General features: G+C 36.4%; 3 protein-coding genes across 8 annotated transcripts; all 3 read right to left on the reverse strand.

Moving 5' to 3' along the window:
- Window positions 1–2,385: 2,385 nt before the first annotated feature.
- Window positions 2,386–9,846, reverse strand: LOC147293664 (PB1 domain-containing protein tyrosine kinase). 6 transcript variants are annotated; one of them, XM_086231766.1, is made up of 10 exons: window positions 9,565–9,845; window positions 6,576–9,236; window positions 6,145–6,477; window positions 5,970–6,056; window positions 4,985–5,137; window positions 4,497–4,660; window positions 4,266–4,413; window positions 3,946–4,068; window positions 3,743–3,830; window positions 2,386–2,810 (listed from the first exon to the last, which is right to left on the reverse strand). In XM_086231766.1, exons 2-10 carry the CDS (start codon window positions 8,853–8,855, stop codon window positions 2,623–2,625), a joined length of 3,564 nt encoding a protein of 1,187 aa, XP_086087892.1. In that variant the 5' UTR covers window positions 8,856–9,236; window positions 9,565–9,845; the 3' UTR covers window positions 2,386–2,622. The 6 variants fall into 6 exon arrangements, 5 of the variants coding, with proteins under 5 accessions (XP_086087892.1, XP_086087893.1, XP_086087895.1 ...); XM_086231767.1 differs by having other exon boundaries at window positions 6,576–9,304; XM_086231769.1 differs by lacking the exon at window positions 9,565–9,845 and having other exon boundaries at window positions 6,576–8,283; window positions 8,435–8,534.
- A 3,347-nt stretch (window positions 9,847–13,193) lies between these two features.
- Window positions 13,194–15,324, reverse strand: LOC147293665 (putative leucine-rich repeat receptor-like protein kinase At1g68400). The gene is made up of 2 exons (XM_086231105.1): window positions 14,799–15,324; window positions 13,194–13,633 (listed from the first exon to the last, which is right to left on the reverse strand). The coding sequence occupies exons 1-2, from the start codon at window positions 15,322–15,324 to the stop codon at window positions 13,194–13,196; spliced, it is 966 nt and encodes a 321-aa protein (XP_086087231.1).
- A 4,077-nt stretch (window positions 15,325–19,401) lies between these two features.
- KAB1 (potassium channel beta subunit 1) lies at window positions 19,402–24,291 on the reverse strand. Its single transcript, XM_086232140.1, has 4 exons — window positions 23,471–24,291; window positions 21,790–21,933; window positions 20,889–21,053; window positions 19,402–19,762 (listed from the first exon to the last, which is right to left on the reverse strand). Exons 1-4 carry the CDS (start codon window positions 24,044–24,046, stop codon window positions 19,649–19,651), a joined length of 999 nt encoding a protein of 332 aa, XP_086088266.1. The 5' UTR covers window positions 24,047–24,291; the 3' UTR covers window positions 19,402–19,648.
- Window positions 24,292–25,459: the final 1,168 nt, after the last annotated feature.

Below are 25,459 nucleotides of genomic sequence, written 5' to 3' on the forward strand. Positions count from 1 at the left end.
TTAAAACAAAGGTCAAACTAGAGCATTTTCTCATCTCTCTATTTGAGGCTTTGAGCACATGCATGATTAACATTTATAATTTTATACTGTAATAAAACCAATTAGCATTCCATAACCTTTATCAATTTGACCATTAGCAACATATATATTTCGCACTTGCTAACTTTCAACACAGAGCTGGCTGGCAATACAAGAACTAATTCATTCTCTTACTAATAATTTGCCAAAAAAAAAAAACTGCATAGGGTACGTAGGTAAATTAGTGTTTGATGAATGCTAGGAAAGCTGTGAGTAGCACCAGTATCTCAGCACCAAATTAAATCCTAAAATTTTGGATCATGTAATTAATGCGTCAGTATTTTATTTGTTATTATTTGAAGAGATAATTCGGCTTGAATTCTTTAAAAAAATAATTTTTAAATAAAGATCGTGAGTGTTTTAAAATTTATAAGAAAATCATTTTAATTCATAATAAAATCCTTAAAATTTATAAGAAAATCATTTTTAATTCATAATAAAATTCTTTTAATTTATAAGAAAATCATTTTAATTCATAATAAAGCCCTCCCCCGATTTAAAGGGTATTTTCTACGATTTGAAAGGTATTTCCCCTCCTAACATAAAGCTGTTAAAAAAGAAAAATAAAAGGACTTGATTAAAAACCCTAAATCACTGCCGGTCTTAGTTTAAGAAAGACTCATAAAATAGACTGGACTCTAAGCCTCCCTTATTTGAATTTGTGTTGAATTTCATTTATTATTAAAAACTAAGATATGGTCATGTTGCTTGCCACATCTTCACAACTAAAATTTGAAAAAACTCTTGGTACCTCTAGTATAATTTAATTTTATAGTTTACCACCTCTAAATCTGTTTGAAGTTTGAACTTAATTTAATTTACATCTATGACTATATCAACAAAAGAAGCCAAAAGGGAAGGGAGGTCCAAATTCTGGCTTGGGTGTAGGGCTAGATGCCTTGAAGTCTTGAACTACTAGAGCTACAAGTCTAAGTTATTTTGAATAAGTGGACTGTGCTTGAATTGAAAAGATGGAAGAAAAATAAAGTTAATGTCACGTTAAGGGATAAAGAGTATCAGAATGGAGGTTGGAAATTGGTTCAGAAGTTTACTAAATATAATAGATGGACCGAATAAAAGAAAAAAGCTCTCCACTATAGCCAAAAAGGTTGGTGAGGAAATGTCTTTTGCTTGCAGCCTTGCACCCATTTAATGTTTATTTCCATTATGGAATTTAGTGTTTACATGGTATGCCACGTCCCACATGTCAAAGGATATTAATAAACTATGAAGTCAAAGGCTAGCTCTTATGTTCTTCAACAATTCAACTATAAGATGGCAGAGGAAAAATTTTGACTAAAATCGAGTGCACTGAGATAAAATCAAAGGGAAAAAGTCAATAACAGGTCGTACACAGAAAAATAGCCTAATCAATGTTTTCACAGGACAATTCATGAGCATAATAGACTATGCAGTCCATTAGCAAATTAGGTCCTAATAGCATAAATGCATGACTCTGGATTCACTTTCATATATGGTGATTGAATCACCATTCTTGTTCAAATGCAAGTACTCATTCCTAGAAGATAAAATCATACTATCTAATGGTGGGACAAAAACAAATTCATATTATCATTGACTTGATATTTTAAATGAAGTCTCTCACAGCTGTTGGCCACAATCCTAAAAGGCTAAAACCAATGTGTATCCAATATATATGAAATTGGGTTTACTGTTTTGTAAAGAAAATAATAAAATGTCAGATGATTCTGGTTAAATTATATCATACAATGGTTACACAAATATCCATGCTTCTCATTTGTCTTAATAAGTGCTACTATATACTCTTTAGATAAGGATCTTTCTAATTTGAAAACCTTCTTATTTTCACATTTGCAGTTAACAAGAATAACTTAGAATACAAAACTTATTAACAATTGAGCAAAAGAATCCATACATGTTTTATTCATTTATTCTTCACAATTTTAACTTTTCATATTCACTGGTTTGGTTAACATCTATGCAGTCCCAACCTTGACTGAGCAAGCTTAACAAGTAGGTAAAGCACTTTCAGGTCTCTGTGTGTGGTTTTTTCTTGGTCATGAAAGATATGCAGTGAACCCATCAATTGAAAAATATTTCAGTACGTTGATTCATTTGGCAGTACAGGAAGGATAATCTTGCACCATAATGTAAGGCCATAAAATTGGGGATATTGAAATCTAAATACCCAACTTCACCAATTCAAGGTTCAAAGATGAATCAGGAATACAATTAGCATTCCGGAGTGGGAATGACATCTTAATAGAATATCTATATTGTCGTCAGTGATAACAAATTTTAAGAATCTAACATAACTCAGATATCTGAATAATAAATTTACCTATATAAATGATTCCAAGTTTTTTAAAATGAAAGATGATATAAAGATGAATTGACACCAACTTAATTCAACTCAATCCCAAGTTCCCAACTGAGTGTATGAAAAAGATTTACAGATTTCATTCATGTATTCAAGCTACAATGGTCAAAATTTTAGAGGAATATTATGTGTTGAAGCTATTTCTATGTTAGTGAGTCTGACTTACATGAGAATTTTAAGTTTCATCTACTTGCAAGATTAGGCCACCTTTTCTGGAGTGCCAGTGACATATCATGTAGCCTATGTGTTATCTCTGTGAATGATGGCCGATCAGCAGGATCCGGTGACCAGCACTCTTCCATTAACTTTTTCCACTCAGAATCACAACGCTTTGGAATAGGAGGCCTCAGCGTATTATTTACAATTCCCCCTTCAATGAAAGTTGATAGAAATAGAAACTCATCAAAATTTGTAACAAAGCCACTAAAAGGACAATATAATGGCTAGTAATCCTGGTAAAACAATAACAAATCAAGTTTTAAAATGAAAGGTGTGTTCCAAGGAATAAGGCACAGGCAAGTATAAAGTTATTTGGAAAATTCAAAGTTTCAGATATATAAATTAGTTTTGTATAACTGGCAGATCTATTTATACTTAAGCACTCATGGTTTGCTAAAACAAGGGCTTGAATATCATAGCTATCTTGAGAATAACAACATTTCATAATACGTGAACTTCAACATCATATTTTAATAAGATGATGAAGCTTGGCCTTCTTCCCAGCTTTACATGAAGGTCAAAATTTGTCTGATTGTATGTGAAGGTCAAATCACTTTATGTAACTTCTTTTAATTTCCTACAGTGGCCCAAGGCATCACTGATGGGAATGTTTCCCAAGATGGTAATTGTCTTCTCAATCAAGCGCAAGAGAGGATGTATGGATTTATGTAGGAAATGCTGAAGGCATACATTCTTCATATTGGACAATAACTTACTGTAAGAGTAATCAAAGGACAGTACCCTTACTCTAGTTGGAGTAGTTGAAGTAAATTCCAAGAATTGGCTACCTCCGAATAATCAAATGAATTCAATTCACAACCTAAGAACTACATTTTCCCACTTGACTGTGTCATACACTGAAACTGCCAGGAGTTATTCCTTTTTGAATTGCCTCCAAGGACACTATTCTTTTCATAGGCTTCAAGAGAATAATACATATGCATATATCTTAACTAAATCTATAAGCAATTAACTATTGGATACACTTCATTTAGGCAGAATGGAGTCTCTTGAGGAGGCTTAAGAATGAACTCAGATGAAGCAAGTTAAGAAGCCAATTATGCAGTAAGTTAGAAAACTTACCTATGATAGTACCACAGTGCATGTTAGCATACGGTTCCTCCCCAGTCAGGATCTCCCACATTACAATACCAAATGAGAAAACATCAACCTGTTGAAGAAATAACACACCCAGATGATCAGGTTAATTTGGTTCCAAATTCCGCTTTGCTCAACCTCGCGGTCCTCGCTTATAAAAATGATTGGTTATATACTAAGTTCCAAACCTTCTCAGAGACCCGGCTACTGCTACCATTTAATAATTCTGGTGCCATCCATGGAAGGGTTCCTCGCACACCACCAGATACTAGTGTGTTGCGTTTAATTCTTGACAACCCAAAGTCTGCAACCTGCAAAGCAGATAACCACCCCAGGAGAATTGTATATTGCCTCCTACGTAAGAAAATGCATTCATGACCATTGAAATAACTAATTGTTAACGGGTTCTTGAAGAATATAGTAAAACTAGTAATTATGTTTAAATCCACCTTCAAAACATAAATTAAATACAAGGAGGATACACAACATTTTGTTTTGCAACAATTACCTTGCATATGGGTCGTTCAGGATCCCTCAAATTGACAAGCAAATTGTCACACTTCAAATCAAAGTGAACAATATTTTTCAAATGCAAATATTCCATGCCAAAAGCTGTGTCCATTAATATTAGGAGCCTCTTTCGACGGTCAAGCACTCTGCAGGAACAATCTGAAGACTACATAAATTTATTTCTTCTTAGACAATATATTCAACCAACAAAAAGGATGAATCAACTAACCTATCTTTCCTTACTAGGACATGCCTCAACGATCCATTCACCATAAATTCAGCTACGGTTGCCAATGTTCCGCCAGGCCCATCAGGTACCACCCCATAAAATGCTACTATATTTGGATGGTGAAGGGTGGACAGAATCTTTGCCTCTCTCCAGAAGTCCTTAGTCTGTCAAAACAAGTGAAATTTGCATTTTTCCCCAAATTTTAAACTGTTGCATATACCTTTAAAACGAAGCCATTTTACACATAAATTGAGGCATTGGGAAGCAGTTACGTGAATTTAGCATATAAAATTTAATTTTTTCCCCTATGTTTTGGTTGTGGACAGGTTGCACATTATGAGAAACTTTAGAGTACATATGAACATCACAACCAGAGCTGAAATAGATACAAAATTCATAAGTTCAAACACTAATGAGTTCTCTGATTAAAAAAAAAAAGAAAAAGCTTTAATGAGTTTGGAGACCCACTAATGAGTTTGGAGACCCACCAATCGCTCTTGTTCTGATGATCTTTCAGAGAAACAACTCTTTTTTATTCTCTTAATAGCAACATCTGTTCCTCTCCACTTTCCATGATAGACAGTTCCAAATGTACCAGATCCCAACTCTTGTAGTTCTTCAAGATCAGCATTCTTTATGATCTGCATATGAGCAAAGTGGCAGGTCAGCATTCATTAGCCAATTTTACATTAAAGGCAGTTTAAAATATTGAGATTCGTAATGTACCACAACCATTAAGAGCCTTAAATAGTTACGGGAACCAAGGTTGGTGAAGCAATCTCAAAAGCTTAAGCTGCTAGGAAATGGTCCAAATGCACATCAAACAAGCAGATAATATTTTGAAAATTAGCTGCTTATAGTTTCTAGGCTAGATAAAACTTTAGAAAACATTATGGCACAAGTAGTCATTGATTCAATCCTGATTATGCAAAGCCCACTGCATTATGCTCCATGCCGTAATGGAGCTAGGTGCCTTGTGAAAAACCCATGGTAACATTCTCAATTTAAAGGTCAAATAAGTCTCATGGTAGTTGACTAACTGCATTGAATATTAAAATGTGTAGAAATTAAGCCTATATGAAAGAAATTTTTGTTCCAGAACTTGCATTGCCTCTCAAATGCAATATTGACACTGATTCAGGTGATCACAATCATTTCTAAAACTAAGAAGAAAAAACTTGAATTCTGTAAAATTTCCTCAATGTTTTCCCTCCAAACAAAACTCTAAAACCTTGATATTATTAGACACTTATCACACTTCCGATTAAAAGAAGATGATTCAAAGCCAATTGTATTTGACATTTGCTCAATCATAGAAAGTGACAACTTGCACATGTAAAGTTCATATGGAAAGAGTCACGCGAAGTAAACAACAATGCATGGTAAAGAAACAAATCAAGCACCCATCATATGCTAAGAAGAGATAAGTAATATCAGATCATGCATAAACCAATCAAGATAGTAGTTCTCAACCTGCAAACCATAGATGCCCGCTTCCATTTCAGCTATTGCAACATCACTAATAATTTCATCCCTATCTTGGCCATCAGATGTCACGCCCTATAAAATATAGGATAAGAGCTCAAATTTACCCACCAAACAAATTACCATAAAGCTGAAAGCTTAATTTCATGGGGAGAATGTTTACCTTGCCATTAGATTCTGGAGCTTCACTTTCTGTCTCTGACTCATCACTGGCCTCATCTTCTATATGCGTGACATGATAGACCGCTTTAGAGGAGGGGATGTCAGGTGGTATTTTATTAGTTAAGTCTTCAACAATAACCACTGGTTCTGTCACCTTGTTGTCATGATGATTATCTAAGGGCTGTGACTGAACGGGGAAAACATCTTCGGACTTGAGTCTCTCAAAAGACTGTCTGCTAAGACCTACCTTCTCAACCACACACTCAGGATAATACACAGGGTCCTTATCATGGATAGAAAATTCTCTGCCTAAATCAGCACTTGTAGACAATTTCTGAAATAAATTCCCACAGTTGAGGAGACATTATTACGAAATTTTAGACAAACATTGAAAACATTTACTGCAAAGGTGCAAAAAGGAGAAGTACTTACAGATCTTGGGACTAAGAATTCCTGAGATGCAACAGTTAATAGTTCTTGTGACTGACGGGAAATTGATTGACTACTTATTCTCTCAGTTGTAGCACACTGCTGATCCCTTGTACAATTTTGGATCCTAAGAGGTAACGGAGAATTTGTGTCTAATTCGTACCCTTGGGGGTCCATAATATTTCCAGAACCTTCAATTTCACGGAATGGAGAACCGGAGACCCAGCCTCCAGGGCATCGTGAATCTTCTGATGATAAGCAAACACTGCGAAGGTAGTTCATGTTTGGCAGGTTCTTAAACTCCATGAAAATTTCATTTGATGTAACTTCAACATTTCCTTCAAAGTGCTTCCATTTTTTATCAGCACAAGTGTCATTCCTGTCTGTCTGGTTCAACATCTCTGGACCTTGTTCCTCCTTGCAATGCTCAGGTGTGCTGATAGTGAATTGATTACCAAATTTAGCCTTTTCATGTTTCCCATCAACCATCTCTTGCTGTTGCATAAGCCATTCTTGCGAGGAACTTGGTATCTTAATTGAAGGTGATTTTGCTCTTATGCATTTTAACGAGGACTCTGAAATGAGTTCTCCTCTTAAGGACCTCTCAAATTGTTCCTGCAACTGAGAGTCAGAATGTGCATGCATAATTTTGTGAGGAGAAGCATCTATATCATCAGACACTGACAATAAAACCCCTGCATCTTCAGGATGAGAGATCAACTTGTCAGGATGCAAGGCCCTTTCCCAAAGCACAAGTCTCTCAGAGTTCATGCCACTTTGACCATACCGAGGAGAAGGCACACAATCTTCACTTAAGCTGCGATTGTGGGAGTGTTGCATGTTCTGGGATCTTTTAGTCCGATAAGTGTCAGCAAAATATTTGTTATGATGATGGTAATTCATCAATGGAGACGCATGATGAAGATTATCATTATAGCCCATAGCATCAACATAATAGGTATTGTCACATGGAAGTTTTTCCATAACAGAGGGAACAATGCCTCCATTACCATCACGATATGCTTGGTCCAAATAAAGCTGCACATTAGAATTCTTGGGATCCCAATGTTGAAGTGCAACAGGAGATATGGGAGGGGATTGATTAAAAGACTTTTTTGGGATCTGAAGAGTAGCTAAGAACTGAGGAGCTGGTTTAGTAACTGTCCCCAACAAATTTGAGGAATTTGGACTACCATCCCTGTTCTCAAAAGTATATGCAGATGTAGGAGAGTCTCTATGAAATTTTGGGCTATAATCTGAGGTATTTCCGAACTGGCTAGTCTGACTGGTCAAACTCTGCCCGCTGGAGCTTTTCCGGGGACTTCGGTCTAGCATGCCATTAACAGCAAAAACAAAATGGCAGTCAGCACCAATTGGATGCGCGACCCTTGATTCGATAGAACTATTGCTCTCAGTTTCATTTAAAGGTACAAGAAAGAGCCGCAATCTTTGAGAACTCTCAGTTCTTTCTAGCTCATGATACTCCTCTATCATATGAAGTAGGTCCTCATCAGAACAAACAGATACAAGTGCATCAAGTTCCTCACCAGGAAGTTGGTACTTGATAGTGTGAGGTTGGTTACAAATTGCAAATGTCTTCCTCATTAGTTCCTCCAAATTGGTGCCTTTGCGAATACTTAAAATCCGTGTATCACCCCCCACATATCTGAGCTTCCCATCATTTGGCCTAGGTAATATTCTTCCCCCAAAGCTGCAGAGAAATTTCATTTTATAAGAGAAAGAACCTTCATGAAATCCTTGGCAAAAAGGATTGTATGACTGAGGGGATTCCACTGCATAAAGAGGTGAAGCAGTTGGCCCTGGAATAGCCCAATCACGATTAACTTCATCAGCAAACTTACCTGATGCTTGCCCCATAGCACCATATTCCCACTGGTATCTGCTTATATTACTAGGATGAACATTCTTCTCTATGTCAGCCACAAAACCTGTAGCAGTTGGAAAATAATCTGAGAATTCTGAAGTGCCCTCAGAATCTATTCTCCTTAGCCCAAGAGCACCAGTGGGGTCCTCATAAACCAGCTGTTGGTTTTGATTTAAATTAAAACCGACTCTTTTTGACTGGTGCTGATCAACATGAGTTACTACTGGGGCTAATCTTCTTTCTGCAATACGATCCTGCAGAAAGTCGGTTGAAAATTCCTCACCAGTCTGTACACAGATATTTGCACTTCTACCTGCAGCATTTCTGTCACTTGGAAAATCATTTATTGTATCTTTGCGGAACTGTTGGCCGAAAGTACCAGGAACCTCACTAGTCATGGTCTCAAAAGAAGTTCTACTTCATTGAAGGCTTACCTAGGAACACATCTAGCCTTTCAAGTCGTTGGTGACAATCATAATTCAAAATGTGCTTCTCCAAATTTAAATACATAATGCTCAAAAAGGAAAAATTCTTTGTAAAAACTCAAACCCAGATTGTGTCTAATAGGACCCTAAATAATATAGCTTCAAATTCTTAGTTTGCAATGAATCCCAGCCTGAACTTGACAATGAATGCCTACGGAAATTAGACTGTGTAAAAGTCTTTGATGGGTCATGTACATAATTTATCTGTCTTTGCCAGTGCCATCGACAAAATGATCAAAGTGCACATATGAGAGAGGAGATTCACCACCATCCAAAACCAACAAGATCACGTATCTGTCGCAAAATTAACCACCACACGGTTCCTCAGTTCCATAATCAAAATTACCATTAAAAGTTTAAAACTGCGCAATGATTTGCATAGAATCGATTAATCAATGAAGAAAATATTTACAATAACCAAACCAACCCAATATTGCTTTCCTTTCAACCTACAGAAATCAATGAAAAAACAAACCCAATATTCCCCATAATTATGCATTGTACTTTTGGCAAACGATATGAGAATAAAAAGCAAACAATAATGAAGAGATAGATGTCTTTGACAAATGTCAAAAATTGCATTTGCAAAGAACAAAAAAAGAAAAAATAGTAAAATGGGTACCTTTGTGATTGTTGAAATTTTGTGTTGAACGTATAGATTGAAGCTCAAAGATTGCTGCACTGGGATTTCGACATTTTGGGTCAAATCAGAGGAAACGAAAAAGAGGAAAATGGATTTTGAGTTGGGGTTGGGGTTTTGTTTGTGAGGTGTGGGTTGAGACGAGTCAGGAGGAGAGGGAGGTGAGAGAGAGAGAGGGCGTTGCATAAGGGACGGAGTTGAAGCGACAACAAAACTAAGGATTACGCGCCATCAATACAGGGAATGGAGGGAAACCAATATGCCTAACAGCTAAAGGATATGAACGGTGAAATATTGGGGATGGGATGTGGTTTATTAATTAATATTTAGTCATAAATTTAATTTAAACACATAATTATATATGTTATTTCAACAAGGTTTACAAACTCAATTTAAACACATAACTATATATGTTATTTCAACAAGGTCTACAAACTCTAAAATATTTCAAATATACACCCGATTTATTATTTAAATTGAAAAATGGATTTCCGTCCATCGATTCGTTGAGAGATCAGTTAAATGTCACCTTGGCTTTTGCTGACGGAGATTAATTGGCAGCATGGCGCCAACTCAGCATACAGTTCCCTCCAAATGAGCGACACACGTCCACCTTACACAGGCTCACACACCCATCACCTCTTTCTCGCTCGTCGAACGCTCTCCTGACCATTTAGTCTCCCAAAAACATCACGTTTTTCCCCAAATTTGAATATAAATCTCTCACCTGTGTTGGACGAGCGGGAAATCGATGATGGGTTTGTGAGCCCGTGTCAAGGTTAGGTGGATATGTGTCACCGTGTCGCTCATTTGGTGGGAAAGGTTTGCTGAGATGGCGCTACGTCGCCAAGTAATCCTAGTCAGCAAAAGCCAAACTGACATTTAACTGATCTCTCAACGAATCAATGGACGAAAATCCATTTTTCCAATTTAGATAGTAGATCGGGTGTATATTTGAAATATTTTAAAGTTCGTGAACCCCGTTGAAATGACATATATAGTTATGTGTCTAAATTGAATTTATGCCGGGTTGTAGACGAGCATTGCCCAGTCAACAAGGAGTTGACACGTGGGGACTTGGTAGCTTTTGGATCATGCCAAACGCATGATTCTTGTACCGTAAATCAGACAATCTTCCATATTCACACGATCTTCTGACACACGTGTCCTAGCTCATATCACATGTTTCATTAAATGAGTCAATGTTCTATTATAATATGTGATTATTGAGATTGACTTAAAGTCTGAAACAGCCACACTGGCTCATAAACTAGACTCTTGATCACTATAAAGAATTATAGTTAATAAATAATAGTAACGTGGTTATTGATTAAAAAAAAAGCAGTGTTTAATTAGGTACTTAGAAATGAGTACAAGTTTATACTCACAATCAATCACATGATTGCATAATGGGGTTTAGAGAGAAGATGGTGGGCCCTATTATGGGCTCATGTCTTTGGTGGTAAGGACAATCTTAGTATTTATTTCTAAGTACTCAAGTATTTTCCTAAAAAAAAAAACACTAATTCAAATGAAATAAAACAAAAAGGTTAAATGATAATTTTGGTCTTGTTATTTTAATTTTTACAATTTCAATCATGTATTATGATAACAATTAAGTCCAAATCGTTAACCTTATTTAAATTAATAATGGAAAATCTGATGTACTTTGTAAATGAGTGGCATTTCAGACATCTTACTCTACCTAAATACCTATATAAGTCATACCCATCATTCTACACAATGAGTTTGGAAAAATTGAAAATATAAAAAATTTCAACATCAAACTGAATATGTTAAATAGCGAATGGGGGCTTAAATAGATACGTATTTAGGGGAATTAAATTATTCAAAATATCACTCATGTGTGAAGCACGTGCTTTCACGTTAAATTTTCCATCAAAATTTAAATAATATTAACTATTTAAACTTATTTGTTATTATATATAAAATATAGGACCACAATCGTCAAAAATAAAAATAAATGACCAAAGTGTAAATTCATAAAATTACAAAAACCAAAATTGTCATTTAGCCAAACAAAAATAAAGAACAATACAAATGATAACCAGAGTAACTATTTAAAATGTGACATTAACCTCTAATATAATCATACCGTAACTATTAGAAAAAAACAACCGAATAACGAGTATTACAGGATCTTCTATTTCTTTTTCTTGTTTTTTTGGCCAAATAAATGGGATCTTCTACCGAAGGGGTAATCTGGTAATTAAGCTTTGAAATCTTGCTTGCAGGATGCTGGGGCAGGATGTCTTGTTATCGAAGTCTGGAGGGCATTGCTTTCGCTTTTTTACTGTCATCGTTAGAATAAAATCAGTCAGTCATTTGATGCTCCCTACAGTATGTGGTTAAGGTTCTAATTAATTAGCTGACAAAAAAAAAAGGTTCTAATTAATTAATTAGAGTGCATTACTTCCACTCCTCATGTGGTCCATTCGAATATGTAGAATGTGCAATTTATAATCTAGAATTTGTGGCAAGACCAAAGTTTCATAAACTCATCATAAGCCATACAGAATCACAGATGCCATGTTGATTGTAGAGCTACACCGTGCCTTTTGGACCAACTTGTTATCATTCTTTTTAGTCTTAGTTTTCACATTTCCAAAAGTAACTAAAATGTTATCAAAAGTAGCATTAATTGATTGTTACTTTGGAATATATCGTTGATGATTTGGTCTAAAGTTAGATTTAATCATATATATATAAATGGATAGTTAATCCATTAAAATAATACTGAATGTATTAAAGTAAACGGCTTTATTTTTATAAATAATACTAAATATATAGTAGTGCACTACAGTTAGAAAACGGCTTTATTTTTATGTATTTTTTTTGGGGTGGGTTTCAAAGGAGTGCATTAAACAACTGGTAATTATTATGTCTTCAATGTAGTGTATTGTTTCTCCCAATTCAAATGTGATTGGAAAATAATACCAAAATTTCACTCCAACTTAAACATGGCGCCATCTAATAAGAATTTTTCCGCGGTAGGCCTTAAAACATTGAAAATGATTACTGCTTGATTTTTTATTGGACTATTTTGGTTTATTTAGATGGGCTCACAAGTTAATCCATAGATATTTTAGGGCCTTTGGAAGATAGCCCAAAACGGGTTCCACCATGACTTTTCACTAAAGTATTAAGTATGTGTTGGGAGATGCTATTTACAAGAAATTATTGGATATAGTGATATACTATTATGTATTATAACCAAATACACGTATGATAATATCGATGGACGTCATTAATATTAGGGAGACTTAGAGTTTAGTTTATTTTATAAGTTTTTCTTAGATTAAAACCGGTAGTGATTTAGAGTTTTAATTAAGTTTTTTTATTTTTTTTCTTTGAGGCTTTATGTTAAGTTTTAACTCCAAGATTTTGGACGCCAAAAATCTCGGAGTTAAAACCTAACATGTAGCCTCTACAAAGCTCACTCTACATCCTAGAAAGGGAAATACCTTCAAATAGAGGGAAATACCCTTCAAATCGGGGAAGGACTTTATTATGAATTAAAATGATTTTCTTATAAATTTTAAAACACATCCGGTCTTCATCTAAAAATTAATTTTCTAAAGGACCTAAGTTTAATTATCTCTAGCAGACCTCCATTCATCTCTCACCACTTGACTGATCCAACGGCTCACATGCCTCCTCCTCGTATGGCCACCACCGGGCCCATGATATGAATACATATCTGGTACTACCGCTGTGAGCAACTCCAGTAGAAGCACACCGAACACGTACACGTCCGACTCCTGCGTTATTTCTCCGCTGCAGACGTCGTCGTAGCACCAGGGTTTTGTAGCGGTTGGAGATGCAAACACGGAGAGTCCGAAGTGGAAGACTCGAGCGTTTCCGGTCCCGTCTACGAGAATGTTGGTGGATTCGATGTTACCGTGAGTCAGCAGCTTATTAAGGGAGGATCCTCCGGAGTTGTGAATGAAAGCTATGCCTCGAGCTGCTCCCGCTGCGATTTTCAGTCTCCAGCTCCAGTCTAGTGTTCTTCCACCGGGCCCTTGGCGACCTGTTCAAAAATATATATATATATGGCAGATCGAAATAAAAAAGAAACCAATGAAATTAATGTTTGTGGGAAAACCCACATCGACCCGAACAGCCAATCACAGCTCGACACGTGGCTGGTCAAACATCCACCTCGGAGTTGATTCTCAGTGGTCAAACTTTGACTTCCACGTCATCACTGATCAGCACTTCCTCTACCAGCTCAGACCGGATCTCCACACCGCCCCTCCTTGTTCGGTCCGAGCCGAACCGATGATCTTCCTTGGGATCGAGTGTCCATCTTCCCACGATCATCCCGGCTCGGCTCGGCACACGAGATGGCTTCCTTCCGAGCTCTGGCGTCGACCAGTTAGGGCTCGGAAAGATTCCAATCTATGGACCGGCTCGGTTTGGAGTCCCATGCCCGATCCGACCACATATGGACTTCGTGTCTTCGCATGGGAACATGTGTTCGTATCGGCTCGGCTCGGCTCTCCGCCGCCATTCCCAGGAAGATCACGCTGGGACGAACTGCCACACTTAAATGCACCTGACACATTCTTCTGACAGATAGAATATCAGGCCTGCATTCATGAATGTTGGAGCAGTCTACCTGAACCTTCCAACCTTGCATTTAATGGAGCATTCATTGCAGCATTGAATGCTGAGGAAGCAAGCAGCTGAGCATGCAACTAGGTCTGACCAGGTGCGTGGGTCTTTGGCAACCATTCATTCACATGCAGGTATCTTACTCATTAAGGTTTCCTTTGCTTATATATACCAAGTCATATGCACAAAATGAGGGATCTAGCAATCTACAAACATACACGCAAAACACTTGTATTCCTTTCTAAAAAAAAAGGGCCTACCCAACTTGCTGAGAATAACCCAGAACATTTGCCTTGTTCTTCCCATTCTCCCAAGTTCTTCCTTTGTTCTTCCTCATCCACCATCAAACACCACCACTGATTTCATCATCGGAGTGTGTTTGGCTGGTACCACACCGGTCCATCTCCTTTGATCTTGTTTTTTTTGTCTACAGGAAGATCTCAACCAGCATCCACTTCATCATCCAGCAAAGCACCTGATCAGCCAGGTCAACTTATCTAAGTTGTTGTATCTACCTTACGAGAATTTGCATCAACAATTAACTAGCTGAATCCACTCATCGATCATGATCCATTTACCGTGAAGCATCGAATATAAGGTACAGCTGGGCATGTAATCATAGACCAACAACTTCTCCTCCCTACAAGAGTAATAAGCCGTCAAACTCACAACATTGGGATGCCTAAGCCGCCGTAACACCTCCATGTGTTCCTCCAACTCTCCCATCTTCTCCTCGCCAATCTCATCATCAACCGTAACCCTCTTCACAAACACAACCACCTTGCCACCGTCCAGAACAGTCTTCGTCAACGCCGTGCAGAAACTGCGAAACCCTCTGCGCAAAACCTCTAGCTTCAACGGCTTCACCATCCCATCGAAGACCACCAGTTCACCCCTTTCCAACTCATCGGGCTTCGCCGCGTACTTCCGCCTGAACCAGCAGTATACAACTAGCGATGCAAAAATGACAGCCAAAGCATCGCCGACTATGATGCCGATCAGAGCCCCTGGACTTAGTTTCACTGTTCCATTGTTCGCTGTTGATGAGGCTTGGATGAGAGAGAAAAACAAGCTCATGACAAAAAGAGTGGCTTTCGCCGCCATTATTCCTCTGCAAACGAGACCAGACATAGAATCTGGAGAGTGAGAAGAGAGCCAATGTACAAGTGTGACTGACTCACACTCGTATAAAATTGTGTAATGAACGTGGAAGTTGGAGTCTCAATGTATAGGATTTACTGTTTACGTATATAAAATTAGGCCAAATGACAATTGTCTACGTGGCATAAGTCATTTTCCACTTCCGTCATGTCCTGTAGTTTAATTTTTGATCAACTATTTTTATAACTATTGTAATAATTTGACGTGGCACGTAGGTGATTGGCATGTGATCGATAAGATATTTTAATTTTAATTTTTTTTGAAAAAAAAGTATACCATTTTCTTTAATGAAATCCACTTCTAACCTTTTTAATCTTTTAATTACATATTGGCATATTACTATTTGTCCCGATTTAAATCCAATGGTTCAAGATAATTTTAAGTTTATTTTATTTTGGTGTTGCTTTTTAAATTTATTTTAATGTGTGTTTCTCCTTTAACTTTCTCTCTTTCCAATAAATTTATCTTATGTGTTAACGGAGTTGTTGGCAAGAAAAGATTTTCTAGGATGAGAGTATCTATATATATGAATTAGATATTGAATTGAGGAGATATCCAATATCACAAACATACGACATGTGCACTTCATCATACTCATTCCATACCACACTTGTTTTTAAATGGATAGTTAATCCATTAAAATAATACTGATCGAATGTATAGTAGTGCACTACAGTCAGGAAGCGGCTTTATTTTTATGTATTTTTTTTGGGGTGGGTTTCAAAGGAGTGCATTAAACAACTGGTAATTATTATGTCCTCAATGTAGTGTATTGTTTCTCCCAATTCAAATGTGATTGGAAAATAATACAAAAATTTCACTCCAACTTAGACATGGCGCCATCTAATAAGAATTTTTCAGCGGTAGGCCTTAAAACATTGAAAATGATTACTTGCTTGATTTTTTATTGGGCTAGTTTAGGTTATTTAGATGGGCTCACAAGTTAATTCATAGATATTTTAGAGCCTTTGGAAGATAGCCCAAAACGGGTTCCACCATGACTTTTCACTAAAGTATTAAGTATGTGTAATTTCGTTTTTTAGGGATATGAAAATTTTAACACCATACCAAATTAATTTCGAAAAATTTCGCCGAAATTTTGCCGAAATTTTTCGAAATCCTTGAAATTTCGGCAAAATTTTCGATGTAGAAACCGGAGGGAGAGGGGAGGCAGAGCATCGTCGCCGGCAGGAGAGAAGAGATCGGAGAGGGAGCTGCAGAGGCGCGCCGTCGTCGGAGTCAGAGGGAGAGAAGAGATCCAGGGAAGGAGAGGGAAGAAAGAGATTAGGAAGGGAGGAGGGAGAGGGAAGAGAGAGATTATGAAGGGAGGAGAAAAACTGGTGAAGAGAGAAGAAAAGAAAAACTGGAGAAAAAAAAAGAGGAAGGCCACTGGAAGACGAAGACCACTGGGGGAAGAAGAGGAAAAGGAAAGAAAAAAAAAAGAAGAGAAAAGAAAGGAAAAGGAAAAAAAAAAAGGAAAGAAAAAAAAAGAAGAGAAAAGAAAAAAAAAAGGAAAGAGAAAAGAAAAAGAAAAGAAAAGAAAAGGAAAGAAATTTTTTTTTTTTTTAAGGTAGATTGAGATTTGGAGTTTTTAGGCAATTGGAAAGAAAAAAAAGGTTTGAGATTTTATTTGGGGTTTGATTTGGTCATTTTGGTGTGTTTCGTTTAGTTGTAAACATAAATTATGAAAAAAAAAAATTTATCCCCTTATCATGAAGTTTAATTTCCTTAATGTTTGGTTTTCTAATTTTGATAATTTGTAAAATTGAAATTTTAGATAAACCGTTGTCGCCACTGCTGTCATCAGATTGGTTCTATTTTAACCCAATTCGGCTTAATTTAACTATCGAAAACCATTTCTAAGTCCCTTTGAGTAAGCTTGCTACTTTCCGTTGCCACATTGGTGATTTATTCGTGTAATTTTATTATGTAATTATTAATTAGTGAAATATTTTTTTAACAGTATTGTCTCCGGCGCGCATTATATTCATCACATATCACATGAAATCTACTATATTATTTGATTTCTTCAATATTTTTTATCAATGTAGTAGATAATATGTTAAATAAACATATGGTCAAGTTTCATTCAAAATTTCCATATTTTGATAGCAATTTTCGTCGTTTTTGTCTAATTTTATTGAAATCGAAATTTTAATCGAAATTTCCACGAAAATTTCCATCGAAATTTTCCTCGAAACCGAAATTTTACTCCTTGGTTGGGATAGACTATTTACAAGATATTATTGGATATAGACTGCCTAACTAATTTATGAATGTCTCTTCTTGTGTTTTTTGTTTTTTTTGTTTGACCTCTCTTACAAGTTACAACCAAAATTGAAAAAACACAAAGAAGCAATACAAAACTATAAAAAGAACAACCACCACAAATAAGAAAACAAACCTTGTATTAGAAGAAAAAAAAAAAAAAAAAGCAATATTTGGGTCCTCATGTTTGAGGACCAACCTTGTCCTCATCGCTAATCAAATGAGTCCATAATGGAGTTCACCATCTCAATTCTCTTTTCTCTTTCATAGTAAAACTCATTTAATTAGCAACGAGAACAAAGTTGGTCCTTAAACATGAGGACCCAAACCAAATTTGTCACTGAATATATCAGTTAAAAAAATGTTATGTTTGAGTTAATTCTTCTTTTAATTTTTTTTATTAAATTGGAAGAAATTGAACTTACTATTCCCATGTTATATTTGTCTTCCGGCGTCTAAGAAGTTACTTTCTGACCCCCCAAAAAAAAAAATGGCAAAAGAGTACTCTGGCCCAACAAAGACGACTCATTTTTTGTAAGAATTGCTATTTGAAAAGACCACTCAATTTCCTTCCAACTTCAAAGGCCACTCATGCCAAGAATTGCTTTTAGAAAAGACATTCTCATTTTCATTTGAAAGACTAAAGAAAGTGGGATGTATGATGTATCTACATGTTAAGTTCTTCGAAGAAAAGTCTCTTTATCTGCTTTTAAGGCAACTCGTATAGCACTATTTGCTTGACAATAATTGTGGGAGTGCCAACCATCTGTGCGAGAAGCAAAGTAGGGTTGGGATCATCAGAACACATTGTCATAGACCCACCTAGAATCACATTTCCAGATTAATAACACGAAAATATGAACTGGAGTTTCAAAGTGAGCACTTTCGAAACTACTACTCTGGAGTGTTCAAAATCTATGATGCCAAAAGAGACACGAAAATGTGCCCAAAAGACTGCAGTTGGACTTTGCTTGAGGGTGGTGTTTATGGCTATGAAGAGGAGTTTGGAAGAGGTGAATAAGGCCAAAGAAAGTATATGCTAAATGGAGGTGGAGATAGAGACGCACCATCGTTTGCTGTGGTGTATGATCTTGTAGCTTTTGGAAGTTCTGAATAAAATAATTTAAGTCCCTGTTTTAGCTTGCTTATATTGTTGCTTAATTTACCTCAACTTGTTGGTTTTTGATTACTCATTAAACTATAGTTCCTGTTCAGTGTTTTCCTTAAACCTTTGTGATAGCATCTACAGCGCATAGTGCCCCCCTGGTGATTTGGACAACGCTTGGAAATGACCAAAACATATCCGTTTACGGCTTAAATTAATAAATTTAGTATATAAGCTCTTTCGGATTTTTAATATTTATTTATTAATAATAATATTTTATTTCTCATACAATTTAATATTAATATGATAAATTCTTTATTGTTATATATAGTATAAGTTTATAACATATTAATATATCATCGCCAGTCAACCCTTTACCATTGTTTTTAGAGTCCCCTGAAATGTGGGGACGACATAAGAGTGTGAAACCCTTCATATATACTTGGGCTTCAGGCAGCATCCGTGCAGCTTAATTTAATGACACATCCTCATATACTACCATTATCAACTTGGAAAGCATGCCTTTCATGCTTAAAAATTCACATCACTTCCAATCTCTTTTACTGAACCCAATTTCATAAAAACTAAACATCTAAAATGTTTCATGAATCAAACTTCAGCTGATATGAAAAGCCAAACTAAGAAGATACAAGTAATTATAACAATGTTGAATAAAATCTCTTTAAAACCAAATCCATAATACATCAATATGGTGCTGGGAACATCCTCTGCATATCATAAAGCGGGGAAGAAAACGCCATACAAAGGACATACAAATATCAATCAAACTAACCCACTACACCACAAGGCATGAGCTTCAATCCCAATATGTCAGAAGAACGGAGTCCACAGTCTAATGTGCAGAAACATGTTGAACCCATAAATATACTGTGTTTACCTATATGATTCTGGGCGCTTTGGCTTGCTTTGAACAACAGCCTCAATCTTTTCCATCACAGCAGGAGTCAATAGAGGGATTACATAAATAGCTTTCATGTTCTCTTGAACCTGCATGAATGAAAACAGCTTTGATCACCGTAAAAAGATGAGATTAAATTGCCACCTTTTACTGGTAAGGGGAGATCATAAAAGCCTTATTTGCTTTCCAGATCCAACTATTTCCATTTGATCATTGATTGATAATTGATTTGACCATATTTTTTCCATGTAAAACCCTCTCTAGTGGAGTCTAGAAAACAATCTTCACAGCATACAAGCTACATATCACCAAAGCCATTTTTGTTTTTTAAATTCAAAATGAAACGACTGCAAGTCTAGGATAACCAAAAACCACCATGCTGACAAAAATTTTACAGCCTAGATTCTACCTTATTTGGGGTAGCTAGATGTTTTATGGGTTTTCTTCCCCACCCCATGTTAAAAGATCCGGGAAACCCATATTGAAGACCATACCCTATGTAAATGAACACTATTTTAAGATATTAAAACTTTGGATTTAATTACAAAGCATTGGATGGGTTACACAACAAATGACTGAAACTGGCACATTTTTCAATTGAGCCATCCCTTTCTCCCTCTCTTATTTTATTACAGAGATAATGGCACATTGGAACAATATTTACCCTCCATATGGTACTGACCAACCAATAAGCGATTATGGCAACAGGCTCAGGGCTTGCCAGAAAATAATAGAATTCAGATAACAGGATATGAAAAGCGTACATGCCAAATCAGGAATAATACAGACACGTGCGTATAAGTGGTAATATACTTTTAAAAAATAATTTATAGACAAGTGCCAATACCCACAAATTAACTTAAACTATTCGTATTTAAAAGTTGAATCCTAAATCATAAAACTCCCAATAACATAATAGGACTACTACTCAAAGTCAAAGATAAAAAAATAAAAAAAATCATTGCTAATGCGCCCAAGGAAAGATGAAGCACACACAACCTAAAGAAATAATACTGATGCACAACACGTCTCAGAAACAACAGGAATGATGAAATTCATTGAACACCATCATTAAGATGAAAAATAGCATTCAGACTCACTGGAGAGATGAAACAGACAGGGATGAATTCTTTTTACATGAAGTTGAATTATAACCAAACACTAACCAGACGACCCTATGATTATGTCACAAAGATGCGATAAGTTAAAACTAACCTGAGACTCCTTTGTAGCACCAGTAATAACTGATGAGACATTAGGATTAGCAGCACACCATGCAATTGCAAGTTGAGACATTGGCACACCTAATTCATCGGCAATTGGCTTCAGGCCCTGAACTTTTCTAAGCACGTCATCAATCAGTGACCGACTGGCAAGATTCTGCAAGGCATAAATCAAAAGGTTAATGTCCTACTCATGAAGAGGAGAAAGTTTTTAACAAATTATGCAACTTTGACATCAGAAAAATAATTTCAGATAAAGTTAGTTGACATACCATCAGAAAATGAAACTAAAAGATTGATATCCATAATACTCCTTTAGGATCTACTAAGGAGTGCTTTTGAAAATGCCCAAAATAAAACTGCTACTGACGAAAGTGCTTGAGGAAAAACGCTTTATACAAAAGCACTCCAAACAAGCCCTTATTGACCTATATCAAGGCACCTGCATCTTATAGAACTTGTAGGCATTTTGATACTACCGCATAGAGCAAAATCCATACAGATATGGATTGTTTTTTCTTTTTCTTCTTTTCTTTCTTAATTAAACAGCTAAAAGAGTTGGTTAAAAATTCAATATAAGAACAAAAAAAATTTTGCACATGAAAACTTCATAGGAAAATTGTAAACTAATGTTCCTAAAACTTCCATCTATGGGTGCTGGAGGTGAAGTTTTTATTACAGAAACAATAAGTATGCAGAATGGTTGCACATACAAAGCATGAGTGAAATGTCTAAAGGGGGAGCACCAAAAATTTTACACAACAGGGTAAAAATCAATATTGAGGAGACACACAATAGAGACTACAGCAGTTTAGGGTCATCAATTTAGACAATTCAACAATGCGTGTAGATAAGAACACAAAGCTTTCATAATCAATAAATCCAAGACTTACTTTGTAATTGTCCAATGCAAATCGGCTATCAGGTGGTATATTTCCCTTGTTATATTTTCCAGTGAGCACACCAGAAGCAAGTGGGCTCCAAGTGGTAAGACCCAGGCCATAGTTGGTGTACAGCGGCAGGTACTCGGACTCAACCTGCACCCATACATTAGTTGAAGAAATCATGGATGAGAGAGAGAGACAGAGAGAACCAAAAATACATCCATTGCAAGCTATAACTGCAACATTCATATTCATTGTCCATAAAAGGGACAAGGAAAATATAAAGGGAGTGCAGCTAATGGGGAGTAATTCTTCGGTGTGACCGTAATACCGCCACGTGGTGTTACTAATCCACCTATGTTATAACACGTGTATATTTATTGATATTATACCTAAAAGTATAAACTCGTTGTCCACCCATTTTATAACACGTGGACTAATAACACCACGGGGTCACACCAAAAAATTTCTCAATATAAAATACAGGATAAATGTGTACAATATAAGCCTGAGTAACAGACATTATGTGGACTGTAATTTAGTAACAATGAAAGATAAATGCAGACATGGATGGGCATACATGCAGGAAATTTAAGGTAAAGCATTGAGCTAGACATAGCAAAATGATTGAAGTTAGATTTTGTGATTGTTAGTTAGAACTGAAAGGTAAGAGTTTCTAGGTTTTCAGAACCAATAAAGTCAGCCAATACAGAGAGGCACAGACTTATTACAAAGAATTTTGAAAGATCATTTACAAAGAATGCTCATCTCTTGCAATTGATTTTCTTGTGAGAAAATGCACGACACGTGCATCTATTGGGAATAAGCTTGAGGCCCGGGACAAGGAAAGAGAAATAGTATAGAACACAACTATATGAAATGAGAAATAAAGTTTGACTGATGCCGGTGAAATAACTGAATGAATGTACGGTTATGGGAGAGTTGCTTGCGTCCCCATGGCAGAGGGACTTCAGCTTGAAAGAAGGACAAGGACCGATGATAAAAAAAAAAGTGGAAGGAAACCTAGCTAAGAGTTAAAACTGGAAAATGAAGGTGGCTACATAAACTAAAATACGAAATTTGTATGTACAAATTAATTAAGAAAACCTTGATATGTGTTATCTATGTATGTGAAGTTTTAACTGAATGGTACATGACCAACCAACCATGTCTCATTACTGGTCTTTTCTGGTATCTATGAGTGGGTGCACTTGATCACTAAGCAAGCCATCTGCTTATTTTCAACACAGATAGTAGGTGACTTATATCATTTGCAACATCAACCACAAAATCTAAAATACAGTCATCAACTATCTTGACATCCTATATCAAAAATATTAATCATCTTTTAATGAAAACGCACTACCAAGTGATCAATAATCAAGCTACTGCATCTAACTATGGAAGCAACCCACTTCGCATAGACGCTGCTAAATCCACCACTAAAACCAACACCCATAAACTACATCACACATATAACACTAAAATTAAACCCAACTTTCAACATCACACATTTAACACTATAACATTAGCAAAACCCCATCAATCCAACCAATATTAAAAACAATTATATGGGTACACAACACAATCCAAAATTTCACAAACCCTCACTAAAAACACAAACAAATCTCATCTGGGTACACCTAAAAACAAAAACCCAAAACAAAAAAAACACCAAAAAATGACAAACCTTGTGCCTGGAGAGCAAATTATACTCAGGCTGCTCAACAATGGGGCCAACCAAATCCAACCTCTCAGCAACCCCCCAAGCCTCAGTGATCTGCTGAGCCGACCACTCACTCGTCCCCCAATAAAAAGCCCAACCCTTATCGATCACATAGTTCATGGCCCTGACAGTCTCCTCAATCGGAGTTGTGGAGTCAGGTCGGTGACAGTAAATGAGGTCCACGTAGTCCATGTCCAACCTCTTGAGCGAGGCCTTGGTGCCCTCGACGATGTGCTTTCTGGAGAGGCCCTTGTCGTTGGGACCCGACCCGCCCCAGAAGATCTTGGTCGAAACGACGACGTCGGAGCGCTTCCAGCCGAGCTCGCGAATGGCCTGGCCCATGATCTCCTCGGCGCGGCCGCTGGCGTAGACCTCGGCGTTGTCGAAGAAGTTGACGCCGTGGTCGCGGCAGCACTGGAGGAGCGACTTGGCCTCCTTGACGTCGAGCTGGTTGCCGAAGCTGACCCATGCGCCGTACGAGAGCTGGCTCACCTTCAGACCCGACCGGCCCAAGTTGTTGTACTGCATATTTGTTGACATTTGAGAGTGATGAGACTGAGTCACCACCGAGTCACTGGGACTGAGTCAAAGGTTGAGAGGGGAGCTCAGAATCTGAGATGATGAGCAGGTTTGTTTATGAAGTATGATAGTGGATGAAGAGCTGGACGCGTGGGCTCAAGTACAATGACAGTTTGCGTGGGATCTACGCATGTGGAGCATCAATTTTCGCTACGTTTTTGTGATCAATCTGAGTCATCGGACTCACTCAATTCTCAATTTCTCATCACTCATGTGAGGGATATGCATATTTGGCTCCAAGGGAATATAGAATAGGAGAACATTTAAATAAATTTGATTCTTTGTGGGATCATAAAACTCACTTCCTGATCTCTTCATCCTTTAAAAATATATCGGTAAAAAATAATTAAATTATAAATTGTTTAGTTATGTAATTATCAGTAATGATTTCTCGCTCATCATAAGGCAATGAATTTTACGTTCAACTAACCACCCAACAACGAATTTCAGTGATCGGAACCGTTCATATTTTAGGATATCATTCAAAGATCACCCTTACAAAAAATCAGACAAATCGAAAACTGTTTAGCCAATATATTACTATCAACATCATTTATCTCTTTTATCTGACGGACTGTATTTGTCTGCGCAATTTGGAAGACCAAATAATTACAGATTTGTTGATTTTTTACTGGGACAACCCTTAAGAATGGACCTAAGAAATGGACGGTACCGATCATGAAATTCTCCGTTTTGCGGTTGCTAAGTAGCTAGGTGAGCGTGAAATTCTCCGTTCTTTAGTGAGCGAGAGATCATTTTTGATGTAATTATTATCAACTAAAGATGCGATAAATTTAAATGTTACGAAAAGATTTTCAATTAGGCTGATTTTTTTTATAGATAATTTATAAAAAAAATAAACGATTTTGATCATAAAACTACATTGCAAACATATAAAAGGAGAATGTAAAAAAATAAAGATAACTAGCATTTCTCTTTTTATAATTTATTAATGTTCCAGCTTTAGAAACCAAATCCAAACAACTTAATTTCTTATTCATAAATCCACGCACATTATTTCATATATTCAAGACAACCACGTCGATCCATCGGCGCTGCAAAGACACGCCTAATGCACGTGAAATTTTTAGTTATTGTTGTGAAATCTTGATTTTCATGTCCTTTAAGGTTTCAAATAAATAATACACCCTTTTGATTTTTTATAAAAATTATTATTTTTGCATTATTAATTCTATTAGATTAAAATCAATTATTTTAGTTTAGAAATTTAATTTTATAATATGGGAGTCCATTTTTGCTCACCACCTTTAACGGTGGTGACTAGTAAAGCATTACTTTCCAATAAAAATTTGACAAGTGGCATTTTCTGAAAATTTAATGAAGAAAGAGAAAATAACTTTGTGATTAACTTTC

The sequence above is a fragment of the Dryas octopetala genome, chromosome 2 (genome assembly GCF_963921425.1).
Source record: "Dryas octopetala chromosome 2, drDryOcto1.1, whole genome shotgun sequence".
NCBI classification, from domain to species: Eukaryota; Viridiplantae; Streptophyta; class Magnoliopsida; order Rosales; family Rosaceae; genus Dryas; species Dryas octopetala.